This window comes from Scylla paramamosain, chromosome 1 (assembly GCF_035594125.1).
Source record: "Scylla paramamosain isolate STU-SP2022 chromosome 1, ASM3559412v1, whole genome shotgun sequence".
Classification (NCBI taxonomy): domain Eukaryota; kingdom Metazoa; phylum Arthropoda; class Malacostraca; order Decapoda; family Portunidae; genus Scylla; species Scylla paramamosain.
Window position 1 is genome coordinate 35,467,693 of NC_087151.1, and position 15,871 is coordinate 35,483,563.

General features: G+C 36.8%; 1 protein-coding gene across 1 annotated transcript in view; it reads left to right on the forward strand.

The window, feature by feature from the left end:
* Positions 1 to 15,871, forward strand: part of LOC135104686 (zwei Ig domain protein zig-8-like) — a 114,177-nt gene that overhangs the window by 75,734 nt on the left and 22,572 nt on the right. The window contains exon 4 of the mRNA XM_064012214.1: positions 3,691 to 3,987. Coding sequence (XP_063868284.1) covers positions 3,691 to 3,987 — 297 coding nt within the window. The remainder of the gene's footprint in view (positions 1 to 3,690; positions 3,988 to 15,871) is intronic.

Here is a 15,871-nt window from a genome sequence, read left to right on the forward strand (position 1 = left end):
TATATATATATATATATATATATATATATATATAATTCCTTGTGAGCTTAGTCCCCTCGGATGGCAAGCATTTCCTGCGCCCATATTCCACAGGGGTCATGACATTTTTGTTTTTCTTACTAGTGAGAACATTAGTGAGCTATTTAAATTCGATTAAAATTGTCCACTCCGAAATAGAATGCCATAATGCAAGCATATCTTCTATGAATTAAAATTACAACCTCCACGAAAGGCTACGTCATTAGTTTCTGGCGCATGATATTTTTGTTCGATCTTTGTGAAAGAATGTAAATTTACTGTCATCTTTCGATTTGTTTTTGTGTTCCAAACGAACCTGTCCTTTCACCAAGATTTTTTCCTAATTATTATTATTATTATTATTATTATTATTATTATTATTATTATTATTATTATTATTATTATTATTATCATTATTGTTATTATTTTTATGAAGGAAGAACACTGGCCAAGGACAAAAAAAAAAAAAAACTGACATGCCGGTCCCCGAATAGGGTCCGAAGCGGAGGTAAAAAATTGAAGGATAAATGTCTTGAAACCTCCCTTTCAAAGGAGTTCAAATCATATATATATATATATATATATATATATATATATATATATATATATATATATATATATATATATATATATATATATATATATATATATATATATATATATATATATTGAATGATCTTTTAAATCTTACTAGTTTATCCACTTTTGCTAATAACTTTACCATGCACTTTTCTATGTCATTTTGCAGACGTCCAACACTGCAGGAATTATGAAATTCACGAGGGGGAGCAATAGAACCCTTGACTTCTGGTCTTGCTCTAATTTCTGAACACAACAGAACAAACATTGTTTTATTAATTTCCTCAAAATACTAACTGCACCACCCATCCACTCGATATATTATAGAATTTCAGACAAGTAACCCTTCTTTGATGACACACTTTTTTCTTCTTCAATATTAAACATTCTTGATCTAACTTTCAATAAATCTTTGAACTGGAAACATTATATCTTCTCTCTAACCAAAAAAAGTTTGAAAAATTTGGGTTTTCTGTGTCAGTTTTCACTTACAGTTCCTTATCTTATACAAGGGGCCTTATTCTACCTTGTATGACGTATGTTTCGAACATACTCAGTTCTTCTCGACAAGGTAAAATTAAATATTTATCGCCTCGTCAACGCCCCTTCCTTAACTGACTCTGGAACCTCTTTGATATCACTGCATTGTTTTATTTCTTCCTATATTGTATCCTTATTTTCATGCTGATTCCTCTTTGGAACATGCGAAGTGCATGCTTCTTCCCTTCCTCTCTCACGGCCTTGATGCATAGGGCTTTCTATTCATTCTTAACCGTGTTCTCTCTACCTCCCTAATACAAAAGTAAACCAATACCCTCAATCTTTTATTCCTTATGTTGGTAAACTCTAGAACTCTGTTGGAATCTGTACTTCCTTTTTCTAAGACTTGACTTTGTTTCAAGAGTTTCAAGACCTCTTCAATCCTGGTTTTTTTTTTCTTTATGAGAAAAGAATAACAATTAGCGAGTCTTCCTGAATATGGTTTTGGCTTAGGTCTGCCTCACTTCTGCATGAAAAAAGAAAAAAATGCTCTATGGCAGAATTGTCTCCTAAATCTGAAAAAGAAGAGCTTATTAACAAACAAATTTAAGGTACGAGTGATTATCCCTATACACCTGTTTACGTTAAGCAGAATATAGTAAGCACAACGCTGACGTCATTCTGCTTTGCAACTGCTGCTAATCATCGTGTTCCAAACTCAAGACAGGATAGCATTGTAAGTTCCAAGTACTGTATTTTGTACCAACTTTATTGTCTTTTTGATTCGTTGTACCTGATATACGGAATCGCTATAACTTGCCTTTTTTGTTGAGTATTTATTATTGTTATTTTCTTAAGAATCCAACATGTTGACTTGTTCCAACACAGCGTTGGTTTGCAACTTCACCCTGCTGCAATACTCCTTCAGTTATTCACTGAGGTAAACTTTTGAAGGAAGCATAAACCACGTACAACATATTCCTAATTATCCTTCCGTCATGTATTCATAGTGACATCTTTGCCATCGTGACTGTTGTTGCTTCATGTATTTTCACATGACTATATATGTGTCCTAACACTTTTTTTTTTTTTTTTTACATTATAAAAGTCTCCTTTCTTTATGATTTGTTTTGCGCCCTAAATTTATTAATATATTACACATTTTCCCAATAATCTTAATTTATCTATTCTAGAGTGGCTATTTTTCACTTGGAGTAGAGGCATAAATATCAGTTTCTATTTTGAGTCGGTACACGTTGCTTTTATTTTCGCTGGGCGTGCAAATGTTTTTTTGGCATGAGGTGTAGTCAAGTGGAACACTTCGTGTTATACTAGCAGCAGATTTTTTTTCGCAATAATAATCAATCACTGTTATTAAGAGGGGTTGACCCGCTATCATTCTGATGAAATAAATGCCACAATATCTGACGAGATTATGGTAGTGGACTTACAGGAGGCTTACCAGCTAGGGCACAGTGAGTCACAGTGAGTCTGCCTATAGGCCAAACGTGACTGATATGTGAGAGTTTATTAATGAAGACATGTGCCTCTCACTTTTGAAAGATCATCATATATATTTCTGATGCATGATAAATCTCTCTCTCTCTCTCTCTCTCTCTCTCTCTCTCTCTCTCTCTCTCTCTCTCTCTCTCTCTCTCTCTCTCTCTCTGCAGGTGTGGAATGTTGCCAAAGCCAGGAACTTAAGTTAATTTTATAATGAGCTGCATTATTTTTTTTTCTTATAACATTGGGTACTTTCGTAATTTTCTTACATAATGAATTATAATTAATTTCCTTACTAATTTTTCTACTAGGGCATTAATACATTTCGGAACTGTTTATAGGTAAACGTTTTGGGTCGATCAAGATTTAATGTGTTGTATAAAGCGTGAGAAGCCATCTTCTATGGCACCATTTTATGTAGTATTTTTTTTTTCTTTTTAATAAATAAATGAATAGTAAATAAATAAATAAATAAATAAATAAATAAATAAATAAATAAATAAATAAATAAATAAATAAATAAATAAATAAATAAATAAATATATATATATATATATATATATATATATATATATATATATATATATATATATATATATATATATATATATATATATATATATATATATATATATATATATATATATATATATATATATATATATATATATATATTGCTGTGGATGAAAATAAGAGTGATTCTTACAATAATACAGAAAGATCACCAGAATCATAAATTCTCATATTTAAACTGACAGACCCAACACAGCCTTTTGTCACTCAGTAATTCGCTGAGTAGTATACCTAAACGTCTCGTCTACATTCACTCCCATTCCCACCTCCAGTGCTCACGTGCTATTCTAAGACGTCAGAGTCACAAACCGAACTGCTGCCCCACCCCAATGCATTCCAGAGACTGGAAACATTAATACACCGTTGTTCATTACAAGATTTGGACATCATAAGATTTTTTCTTCGGTGCTTGCAATATCCTTGGTGTGCCTCTGTGGATCATCCCACATGTTATTTAAGTGTTGTTTGGCGCGTCTCAGCGTAACAGAAGGAAAAGCTCCCTGTGGACTAACTGTTTCGTCCAACCTGGTCCGACAGAGGCCGTGGCGACCGTGTTGCCTGGACGGGAGGTGTTCGTGAAGAGCGGCAGCCGCCTGGAAATAGTGTGCCAAGTAGAGGGATGCCCGCCGCCTGCCCTCCTCGCCTGGACCAGAGGCAGGCAGACAGTGAACTCTCCCGAGTCCAACAATTACGACCTCGTGAAGAGCAACAGCACCATCCCGATGTCCCGCCTCATTCTGGCACGTCCGCATGCCACGTCATCTGACTCTGGGAACTACAGCTGCACCTCCACCTGCACCAGACCCATCAACGTGACGGTGCACGTGCTTAGAGGTGAGGAGACTCGTGTGTGTGTGTGTGTGTGTGTGTGTGTGTGTGTGTGTGTGTGTGTGTGTGTGTGTGTGTGTGTGTGTGAAACGGAGAGAGAGAGAGAGAGAGAGAGAGAGAGAGAGAGAGAGAGAGAGAGAGAGAGAGAGAGAGAGAGAGAGAGAGAGAGAGAGAGAGAGAGAGAGAGAGAGAGAGAGAGAGAGAGAGAGAGAGAGAGAGAGGTTCTATAACAAACATTTTTAGATTTACAAAAGGCATGCCAATATGTGCCGGATTTTTCTTTTTCTTCCTGGAGGCAACAATTTTTATGTTTCAATCGAGTCAGGATCTGCGCCCGGACACGCCTGTAGGATCTGTACTCTGATATCCTGTTTGCCAGTAGACAGAGGGTAACCAGGAAAGTAAAATAATGATTTGTTCCACTAAATTTCAACTAACCATGATGTGTTTCTAGTTTTTCTATAATAAATTTCGTGTTTGGTGCTGTCACAACGGAAGAGCGAGCGACGGATGACGAAAAGAAATCCAAAAGAACGGATGCATCATATACATTTGAACTTACACAGCAGCCTTGTAATTGTCTTACAACTGGTGATGTTTCATAAAAATGCTCTTGTTTTTCTCCCGTCGACGAGAGAGAGAGAGAGAGAGAGAGAGAGAGAGAGAGAGAGAGAGAGAGAGAGTGTGTGTGTGTGTGTGTGTGTGTGTGTGTGTGTGTGTGTGTGTGTGTGTGTGTGTGTGTGTGTGTGTGTGTGTGTGTGTGTGTGTGTGTGTGTGTGTGTGTGTGTGTGTGTTCCAGTGGATGACTCTCACAATTTAATCACGCTCCATGGCGGTCAGCGACACATGTCTGTATCTGCACATGACCACTTATCTGAGCCACGCGAATAAGTCTGCTTATGGAGAAATACCTCGGGAGAGAGGTAGGGAGATTCCTGCATATGAAAGAGGCTCTTAGGGCAAGTTTAGCAGTAATTCCCTTGAAGTTAGGTACAAAGTTCGCCATGAAACTTAGAAACCTTGCCTATACGAACCGTTACTGCCTTTGGTGGTGTTGAAGGAGACCCAGGTCGGTACAGAAGAGCGGATAACGTTTGGGTTCAGAGGAAAAGCTGAAGTGAAAGCCAGACCGTGAGAAACAGCAAACAAGCGAAGCTGTCAGTTTATATAGTGTCAATTCTCACGGAAACAAAGAGCACAGTACAGAAGTACTGATGAGCGGATAGAGGCCAAGGTAAACAAGTAGTAGAACATATCATAGCGCTTCACCCCCCCCCCCCCAATGCCTAGAAAACAATATATCTTTCTTGACTGAATTTAGAATCAGCTCAAGAAAGGAAACTCTGAACTCTTGTGAACATGATGCAGTCACTGGTAGGCTGAGGATTGTGTCAAGAGCAGGTTAAAAAGACTAACTGGTAAGTAATCAGTTACTGTCCCTCATTAGGAAGAAAACTGAGAAAGTGGTGTTTAAAAGGCTTCAGTCTCAAACTCGTAGGATGCTATGTGGACTCTTATCTTTCACCGGGAAGGTTATTTACATAGGTAACGATCATGGACTTGCATGCCATCTCCAAATCACATGTTCAAGGACTTCTTTATAATCCCCTTCCCAAAATCTCATTCCTTGCTGGGAATATCGCCTCAATATCGTGCTCAATGATACACAAAATGGTAAAACATAATCATTTCATCTCTAACTAAACCAGCTTCTGTGAAGTTAAAATTTGTTGTATATAACAAATATATAAGATATAACAAATGTCTACACACACACACACACACACACACACACACACACACATACATAAGTATGTTGTATCATATATTTGTTGTAACTGCTAAAGTTGTTTACATCAATCACGTTAACTTCACCTTCACAAGAATAACATGAGGCACGAGCTCATAGAACATCTGGTAATCCACAGTTACATGTTTGGTTGATAGGCCATTCACAAATTGACAAATTCATAAATAGGGTGGGATTTGTTATATTTTGCAGTTTTACGCAATGCCGACATTGATATAATTCCACTTGGTCTATCACCAAAGGTTACTGTGGTGGGCACATAATGGCCAGGCTCTCCGTTGACCTATAAATTCCCTCATAAAAATGTGTGTGTTGGTCTAGTTCTGATATTTTCACAGAAATGTACATCTTAATATCCCCTGCAAAGGGTATTTCATGCCGAAGAAATTTCATCAAAATGCCAATCATGTTATTAGAAATATCAGTAATAGTTATTAAGAGCATGTCCAAGATAAGATGATGATGATTTAAATGCGTACAATCCGAAATGGAGTAAAAGCTGAATTAGGTTTGTAGACTTCAGGGTGAGGAATATAATAAACCGGACCTTCATAGTTAATTATTTCGTATTTGTTCAACTTTCTGGCAACACCCTTGTTAACCATATCCATAATTTGTTCACTATAGCTCTGCGAATATTCAGCTCTTAGCTTGATTAACCTATTATCAATAGATCTAAGCCTGGCTTTAACAAGAAAATAGTTGTTGGAAAGATTATCAGGGTTTTTAACACATGGGTAGAGAGCAACCCCATACTTACTCTCTGCATTATACTCAAGATTTCTCACAACTTGCATCAACTCTGTTTCTTCCTTCAAGTTGTATTTTTTGTTCAACGAGCACTGTCCACGCTCGCATCCGCTACATTTAGCTGTGCATGAAGTACCAAGGTTCTCAATAGAAAAATATGCATCTAACTGAGAGGATAATTCTGGCTTGTATTGGGGTATTATATCATTGATCTTTATTTCTGTGTTTACGTGATTGATTTGTATGGTCGAGCAGTTTTGTGACTTTCTTGTCAGATGAAGGAAGTTTACCTCTTACACGTGATCTAAGTGATTCTGCAATAATTGTAATTACCAGTTATTATTACCTTAGGAATAAGTCCACTATAATCTGCTCCAGTTAACAGTTTTACTTTCCGCACTGGACGCTCAATTTTACACTTCTCTATTCCAAACAATCTGACAATCTCAGTGATGTCAACCTCTGGGATTTCAGATATTATCACCTTGATTCCACATGCTTCAATTTCTCACTCATCTCCCATGACATTGTGACGACCACAATTCCCAGCCCCTTCACCAAACTGCCGCACCAGGACGAGCTTCACGGAGTCACCTCCTACGTGGACTCGGTGCAGGGCTCAAAAACGGGTGTACAGGGTCCTTTGTGACTCCTGCACCCTTTTCACGACAGTCGTAACTCCAGGTCACAATAATTTGAGGTCGCCAGTCTGTTTTACCTACCCACAGACAAGGGAGATGCTCCAAACAGCACTTAACACCCACAACTGCAGAAGAATCGACAGCCACGTCTAGGAAAAACAGTTAACACATAATAATACGCATATGGTCGAGGTATAATAAATATCCCGTTGGGCTTCCACCAACTGCGACAGTCCTCCCACTGCCCAACAGAGTGTTATAGCTTCATAGTCTTCATTGTGTTATCTCGTTGTACATTACAACCCTGTATACTTTATTATCAAACTGTTCTGTATGAGTTCCTACTTTGGTTACTGTAAGATTCACCCCCTTGCCTTTCAAACCAAGCCTGTTCGCCATTTTATGAGTAGTCATAGTCAAGTTAGAACCTGGGTCCCACAAGGTAGCCACTTTCTGTCCTCTACTAGATACATAACTCAACATTAACAACACTTCCTCACGTGACGCTAAATTGCTGGCCCCATGTATCTGACTGCCAGATAATGCTGGTGTAAACAATGAATGGAGGGAAGGATGGTGAGACCTGCACACACTTCCTTCTTCTGATTGCTCTCTTAGCAAATGTCACTTCTTCCTTACATTCGCTGCTGAATTGTTCCCCTCCTTAAACAACTGAAGCATAACCTGTTTGTCCTTAAGGCATCAATCTTAGCTTGAATATCTAAATTATAAGATGTAAAACAATCTGTGATGCTCTGAGAACTATTTCCATGATACCAGCAGCTTGTTCATTCAGTTTTTAAGTTGCTTCCACTGATAAATCTGGTAACAACTCACTGTTTGACCTATTAGGTTAGAGGTAATTTGGTTCATGTTAACAATACTTTCATTCAACTGTCTTTGTTGTATCTCCTGATTTTCCTTTAGCCGTTTGATAATTTGTTAAATTGTTCATGATCTTCTTGAATGACACTATTTACAGTTGCCTTGGAAGTAATAATATTTGATTTAACACTATCCTCCACATGATCTACTATCCTTTCTCGTTCTAAGAAACACAAGTTTTTCAAACATTTCCTTAGGCTTTGTTTCACTGGCGTATAAAACCCAGTCAGGCTTCAAAGTAGGGGTCAGTAACGTCTCTGTGTGACTTATCACAGTTGTGTTATTCACTTCCGATTCTAGATTTAATGTACACATGTCAACCCAGCCTCTTTCTACTACATTTATCATTTCCACAAGCTTTTTACTGTTACCTCTGGCACAGGTCTTAAAGTACTTATCTCTCATAAAACAGAATTCACCACCTTTGTAGTGTTGCCAAATTTGGTATCTAGGTCCTTATACATAAACACTTTTAACAGGCTAAAAGTACTTTTAGTGACCAATTTTACTTTTACTGCTAAAAGTTCCTTAAAAGTAATATATAATCACTTTTTAAGACCTAAAAGACCTAAAAGACTTTAGCGGCTTGGAGTGGTAAGGGGTACTCCCAAGCGCTTAAAATTATTTTTACGCGGCATGATGACAGTCCATTACCTCAATTTTCGGCAAAGAAGAGGCGTCCTACGAGAGTATAGTGATGCTCAGCTGATCGACATTTTATATGTGATAGAAATTGTGAGGAATGCATTAGGGAGTCGCACTGTAGGGAGTAAGATTAGATAAAGGCCATAACTTCGGTACAACGCAGCCATCAGCCTTGAGGCTCAAGCACTACACGACATATTCAAATTTACTCTCTCTCTCTCTCTCTCTCTCTCTCTCTCTCTCTCTCTCTCTCTCTCTCTCTCTCTCTCTCTCTCTCTCTCTCTCTCATGGATATTATGAGACAAACATGTTATATAAGCTGCAGGATTCTTCACTGTCATTAGTGTTATTGATGGCACACAAGAATTACTGCATCCAGAGATTAGGAGGCAGAATATGTAAACAAGGTATGAAATAAAGCTAACTGTAAAATGCAATTGAAGCTCATGACACTGAGATTCATTTTAAGTTGTGTTTTGGCAGCGTGTGTGTCAAACTAACTTAACCCGTCACCGCATAGTCCACGTAACTGTCCACGTAACTGGAATTTAATTTATTTTTCCACATTCAACTTAATAACCTCACCCAGATACTCCATAGTTCCTTGCTGAAAGTACAATTTAGCAAATCCTTTTGAATTTAACCCAGATTAACGAAGTTCTCTCACAGCTGCTTGTAAGAAGTGGAATTTAATACAGCTAATTACATTCAATCTAACTCAACCATCCCCACAACTGCTTGCAGGGATAACTTGCATTCAGTCTAACTCAACCATCCCCACAGCTGCTTGTAGGGATAAGTAGAATTCTGAACTAAACATTAAGCAGAAACTAGTCCTGTTATCTTGAAAGAGCTGCCTTACTTTGGCTTGGACAAGCTGCCCCCATCATTGTTGAGTTGACATCCCCTGGGCGGGTTCGAGTCTGAACTTGCCTCATGTACATAATTAAACTCAAAATGTCAATGGTCCGGTTTTTTTTTTTTTTTTCGATAAGTGGAATATAAAATTAACATTAAATACTTTTATGTATTGTTTTGACATTCGAATCCAAAAACAATGGTTAAGGTCTTTCTAAACATAGCGCGTATAGCAAGTTTAGATTTTACTTTTACTTCTAGCTAAAAGTGACTTTAAATTTCAGTCTTTTACGGGTTTTTATGTATACGGACCCTAGTCTCTCGATCTTATAAAAGTCATCTTCCACCCCTGACAGTTTTCAAAACTTCCCCTGAGAGGCATTATTTTAAAACGTATGGATCCTCATCATAATTTTCAACCATCAACCTTCAAAAGTCTTTCCTGAATGTGGGATATAATCTAATTAGTCCTTTGAAATGAGGAGGTTCCAATCACTTGACAGTAAGCCTTCCACCCTCTGACCTCTTACGGTTCACCTTGACCCCGTCTGTCTTCCTTAATAACTGGGAGTGAACATGACACTTAGCACTGTACACTTCAGACATACGAGTATACCTATCACCTGTTTCTATTTCACTTTCATATTTGGGATTGTCTTTATCCATGAAAGACATCAACTTATCATGGGCAATTTCTATCAACTTGTAATTATTGCATACCTCATCAAGTGCTAGTTTAAGTACCTCCACAGGATCATCCAGAACTAGATTATGTTCGAAGAGCTTGACGGCACGGTTGAACCTTAGCCTCTGTGTTGCACGTTCCTTCTGGCTTCTTCCATCCTCATAGGCTGGTGCTGAATTGTAGCGTGGACCAGTAAACTCATCAAGAGCCAGATGATGCCTTTATTTAGTAACATTCAGCCTGCAAGCAAAGTTTCATCATCACCAGCCATCATTACATGTATAGTACATAATTCAATACCACATTGGATTTGCAATACTATACAACGTAAGAAGCACAACCACTATCAATTCCTACTTAAACCTTGGCGCCCCTGTACACACAGCACGATCCATTACCCATAACTTATAGTTGACCAGACAATGTCATGAAATAAACAACTTACCCTAATCTTAATTCGACACTAGCTGCACCACATGCAACCACTATACAATCATACCCAAACAGCCAGTCACAAATACAGTTAACCTAAATCTTATCCATAATGCACAATCCAGTATCCAGATACAACTTGGGTAGCAACTTTCGTACCTGTCAGAAGCTCCACGAATCGCGCAGACGTCTACGAGTCCGCTCACCACCAACCCATGTCAAGACACAGCGTAAAGCATCTAGACATGGGGTCGGTGAAGCCTCGCCATTTACGATTTCCACAGTGCCTTTGCCACGTAGACCTCCCATAATTCTCAACAAATTAATCTTAACAAGCGCGAATTTAAGCTACCTTAAACAGTGTGAATACAATTAATACATAAAGTAAGATCTACATCTTACACCTTGGATGATAATGTCGTCTATGTAAACATGAATGTCTTGACCCGTCAATCTCACTAGTAGCCTGACTATTCTACAAAAGCTGCAGAAGAAACCTTCAGGCCCATAGGCAAAACATTGTGTTCCTATAATCCGTTTCGTGTTGTCCATGATTTACTCTCCTCACTTAACTGTTTCAAATCAGAGCATGAAAATATTTTTTTCCATTTCCCAGTTACGTAAAAAATATCATTGATGTTAGAAGAGTCATTCAAGATAAGCTGATTTAGATTACGAAAATCAATACAGAGCCTAATTTTCCCATCCTTCTTTATGAGTGGCACCAAGGGGGAGTGAAAGGATGACCTGGATGGTCGAATAATACCGTGCTTTACCATAATGTTTATCTGCTCTGTTACCTTTTCATGAAAACAAGCTGGTATAGGTAAGGCTTCCTCTAACTGAACTGTGTGATAGAAAAAAGGGCGTCACACTTCTGGGGGGAAGGGGTCATCATCGCTTGCAAATACTGAAGAGTATGTGAAAATAAACTTCTTTTTTTTATATATACTTGATTTTCCTCTGTGCCATCAGGGTACATTGTGTCTATTAACTTATAAAAGCCTTCCAGATGATCCCCCTCACTTTTTTTTCTGCTGCTGACTTTATACTGGTCATGAGTAACTGATAAATCTTCCTTATTACACGGTTGAACAAAACCTAAATTATTTCCGGGCTCTAATTAAGCAATTTCATTTGAGTAATTTATATATTTTGTCACAAATCTAGATTTTCAATTTTTTCTACCATTTTCAAATTTCACTAGTCCTGGATATAACATCTGAATTCCTGGGTTTCCTGCCACTGGATCAAATGTAGTTCTACCACAATAAACTAACTTAGCTCCTAAAGTCAAATAACTTACTCTTTCTCGTTGCAACACTGATGCCTGAGCTACTGTGCAGTTATATTGAGGGTTGTCCGCAGATACCCTATCCACAGGTTTCGTTTCTTTATCTTCAGTCATTTGTAAAACATGTTTCATAAATACTTCTGCTATAATTATCTTATTTCCTTTAATATACAAGATTAAAGGTTTTGGTACACAGACTGACATTATGCTTCCTCATAAAATCCCAACCAATTATTAACTGACATGGCAGTGCTTTGTCTTCAGTAATCATAAACTCATAAGTTTTTCTCCCAGTTTCAAGTTCTTGTCCTCTAACTTTACCTCTGTCAGAACCTGCCCTATTTTCCCCATTTATGCTGCTAAAACTACCAATTCATTGTCGTTTTTTTTCGTGCATGGTAAATTGGCTTTATTTTTTTCTTGTGTGTAAACTGCTTTTATTTATTTATTTATTTATTTATTTATTTTTTTACATTCCGTGTTTGTATGTCCCAGCAAGCTACATGTGAAACAAATGACAGGCGGTCGTTGGAATATTGGCAGCCTCACGGTGCAGTGCTTAGAAATGTAACCAAATTTATGTCACCTGTAGCACTCAATAGCTCAACACTTTTGGCTAGAATGATTGCTGAGTCTACATCTCTGACAGTACACTCGGATTTTGGTCATTAGGGGGGCGTTGAACTGCGGTTTCGTGAGTAAATGAATTAATAGTTACTGAATTAACCAAGATGACCCTATTTTCTCTTTTAATTGCAGCGTCAGTGAGCTGTAAGTTGGGATGTGACGTGGCATATTTGAGACAAAATACGAATATAAGAGAAATCCTTAGACAAGGCGTTTATCAGTATAGAGACAAATATATCACTATACTCTGCCTTGTCTGCGGGTTTCATGGCTTCTAATTTTTCTACTATACCTTCAGTTCTTATAAAAAGTTCAATAAGTGTTTCTCAAGGGCCTAGGCTGACGAGTTACAGAGGACAATTCACTCATCCAGCTAAGAAGCGATCTATCCTCGGGATAAACCTATTTTTTTTATTTTTTTTATTTTTTTTATTTATTTTTTTTTTTTACTTTTTCCAGTCATGCTAATATTTAGTGACACAGTGTGTCATATGCGAGCACGCGCTATCAAGGGCATATTGTTTTGCTAACTCAACCTTGCCTTTGTCTGTCAGATTTGTTCGTGTTCTGCTCTCAAGATCTTTTATCTATGCATGAGCGCTAGTGGTGCTTTTCAGGTGAGACGCAGACTGACTTCTTTCCTCCCCTCTACAGAAATAAGGCAAAGCTTTGCAACTCTGCAAAGTTACTCTTAACATTATCTAGTATATATTCTGCAATTTCTTCAGACCATGGAAGATTGGCATGAGCAACTGTAGAAGCCAGTTTGGTTGACACAGGACTCGATTGATTTCTAGATGTCGTTTGGTTCTGATGAATTTTTTGCACTATATGTTTCATCCAGATTTGTAACGTATATTCACGTTAAAATTATAGCCTCAATGATCATCCAATATCGCTATTATCCAAATGATTCGCTGTCTAGTTGCATCCAGTGCAACACGATCTTATCTACGTATATGTGCAATTACTTGACAAAGCATGCAACAATTGCAATTACGATCACGATCCCACCGCTGCCACCATTATTGAAATTTACAATGTTACACGCTTTCTTAGACTGGATAATCTATTAGATAACAATATACACTTTCTAAATTTAATTCGCTAAAATTAAATACATCAAATCTCTCTGGAGTATCACGTTACACAACAGCAAATATGCACTTCAATATACTTCGATTCAGTTATGATTATTACGCATGAAACGTTCAACACCGCATCAAGATTCAATTGCACAAAATACTTGAATCCACAAAATAGCCGAATAATCAGTAAAATCACTTTTCCACTTCAATATAATATAACACAAACATCATAAAAATATCCAACAAAAACCTTCCTTCCTGGCAAACTTTTAAGCTCTACTTACGAACTGAGCTGAGCCATCTTGCCCCTTGTCTCGCCCTGGTCTGGCCTTCTCAGATCCGGGATGCTGCCTATATTCTAGCCATTGCACGACGTTTTCTCCCCGAACCGTTATCATTAACTTTATGAGTTATTTTCGTAACATTTTCACGTATGATCCATTTCCTTACTCCCTCATAATCTGATACTTGAGTCATAGACACCTGCATCTCTCTCTTCCGATATCTATTAGTCATACGCTAATCAGATGATTATCCTTTGGGTTGTGTCAATGGTCACGTCGACATCCCCTGACCGTCTTCGGTTCTGCTATCTCTTGGTCATCCGATAACAGAACAAAGTCTTAAAACTGGATATTTTCTATAATGAAAACAGTATGACACCAGTTCAAGGGAATGTTTATGTTCTGGATGAGAGCGCTGGCAAGATATTCACAGTTTGTTTAGTGCAATGAATGGGTACAAAGTGAAAAAAAAAAAAAAAAAATATATATATATATATATATATATATATATATATATATATATATATATATATATATATATATATATATATATATATATATATATATATATATATATAACTGATTATTCACTCCGCTTAACATAGGCAAACTAACGCACTTTAACAGTAAAACTGAATTTTTCTTTTTTTGTCACATCTTAATGATGAGTATTCAAATCCCGCATGGCATAAAATATTTAGCTTAGAGAATTGCATGCGTAAAGAAAGAAAAAAATATCCAGCCTGAACATTTAGTTTATTTAAGAGGATTTTATCACGTAATCTGTGCTGTGCTGTGCTGTTTTGTATGTGTGTCTGTGTGTGTGTGTGTGTGTGTGTGTGTGTGTGTGTGTGTGTGTGTGTGTGTGTGTGTGTGTGTGTGTGTGTGTGTGTGTGTGTGTGTGTAATTAGTGACAGATCACGCGCCATACAGAAATATATGGACTCTTAAGGTAACAAAACACAACCCTTGGAATACTATACAAACCTAGCAAACATTTCAAACAGAGGGATTTTCTTGTGTGTCAGTCGTGATTCATCTGTGGCAGGACAGCGTTCTCTTGTTTCTGCTGTTATTTTCTACACGGAGACGAATCATACAGCCGCTCTTGTGAAGACGTGCCTTCTTGATACCCCGACCATCCTAACGCACGGGGGAAAAAGTCGTTCTTGTGAAGCAAGCTTTACCGGGTAGACGATGCTGATTTCCAGGCAAGGTGGATTCCCAAGCCGTATGCAGCGTTAAGGCTTGCTCTATCTATTTATATATTTTTTTTCTTTATCTATATTTATCTATCTTTTTATTTATATGATTATTATTTTTATTTATTATTATTATTGTATTTGTTTACTTATTTATTTATTTATTCATTTATTTATTTATCATTATTATTATTATTATTATTATTATTATTATTATTATTATTATTATTATTATTATATTTGTTTACTTATTTATTTATTTATTCATTTATTTATTTATCATTAATATTATTATTATTATAATAATAATTATTATTATTATTATTATTGTTATTATTATCATTATTATTTTAATTTTATCTTATTTTTTTATTTATTCATTTATTTATTTATTTTATTTTTTTTTATTTTTTTATTTATTTATTTTTTTTTATTTATTTATTTATTTTTTATTTTTTATTTTTTTTTTTTTTTTTTTTTTTTGTGTGTGTGTGTGTGTGATGGTCGTGCGGCGATGTGTCAGTAAGGCACATTTTTACACTTTTTTTTTTTTCTTTCTTCTTTTCAGGGTTGTTTGCAGCAATACAAAGGTCGTATAGAAACAGTGACAGCATAGACAGTAGTATTCTGCCATACAGAGAGAAAAAAAAAAAAAAAGTCCTTCTGAGGTGTTTTGAAGACGTTAAACT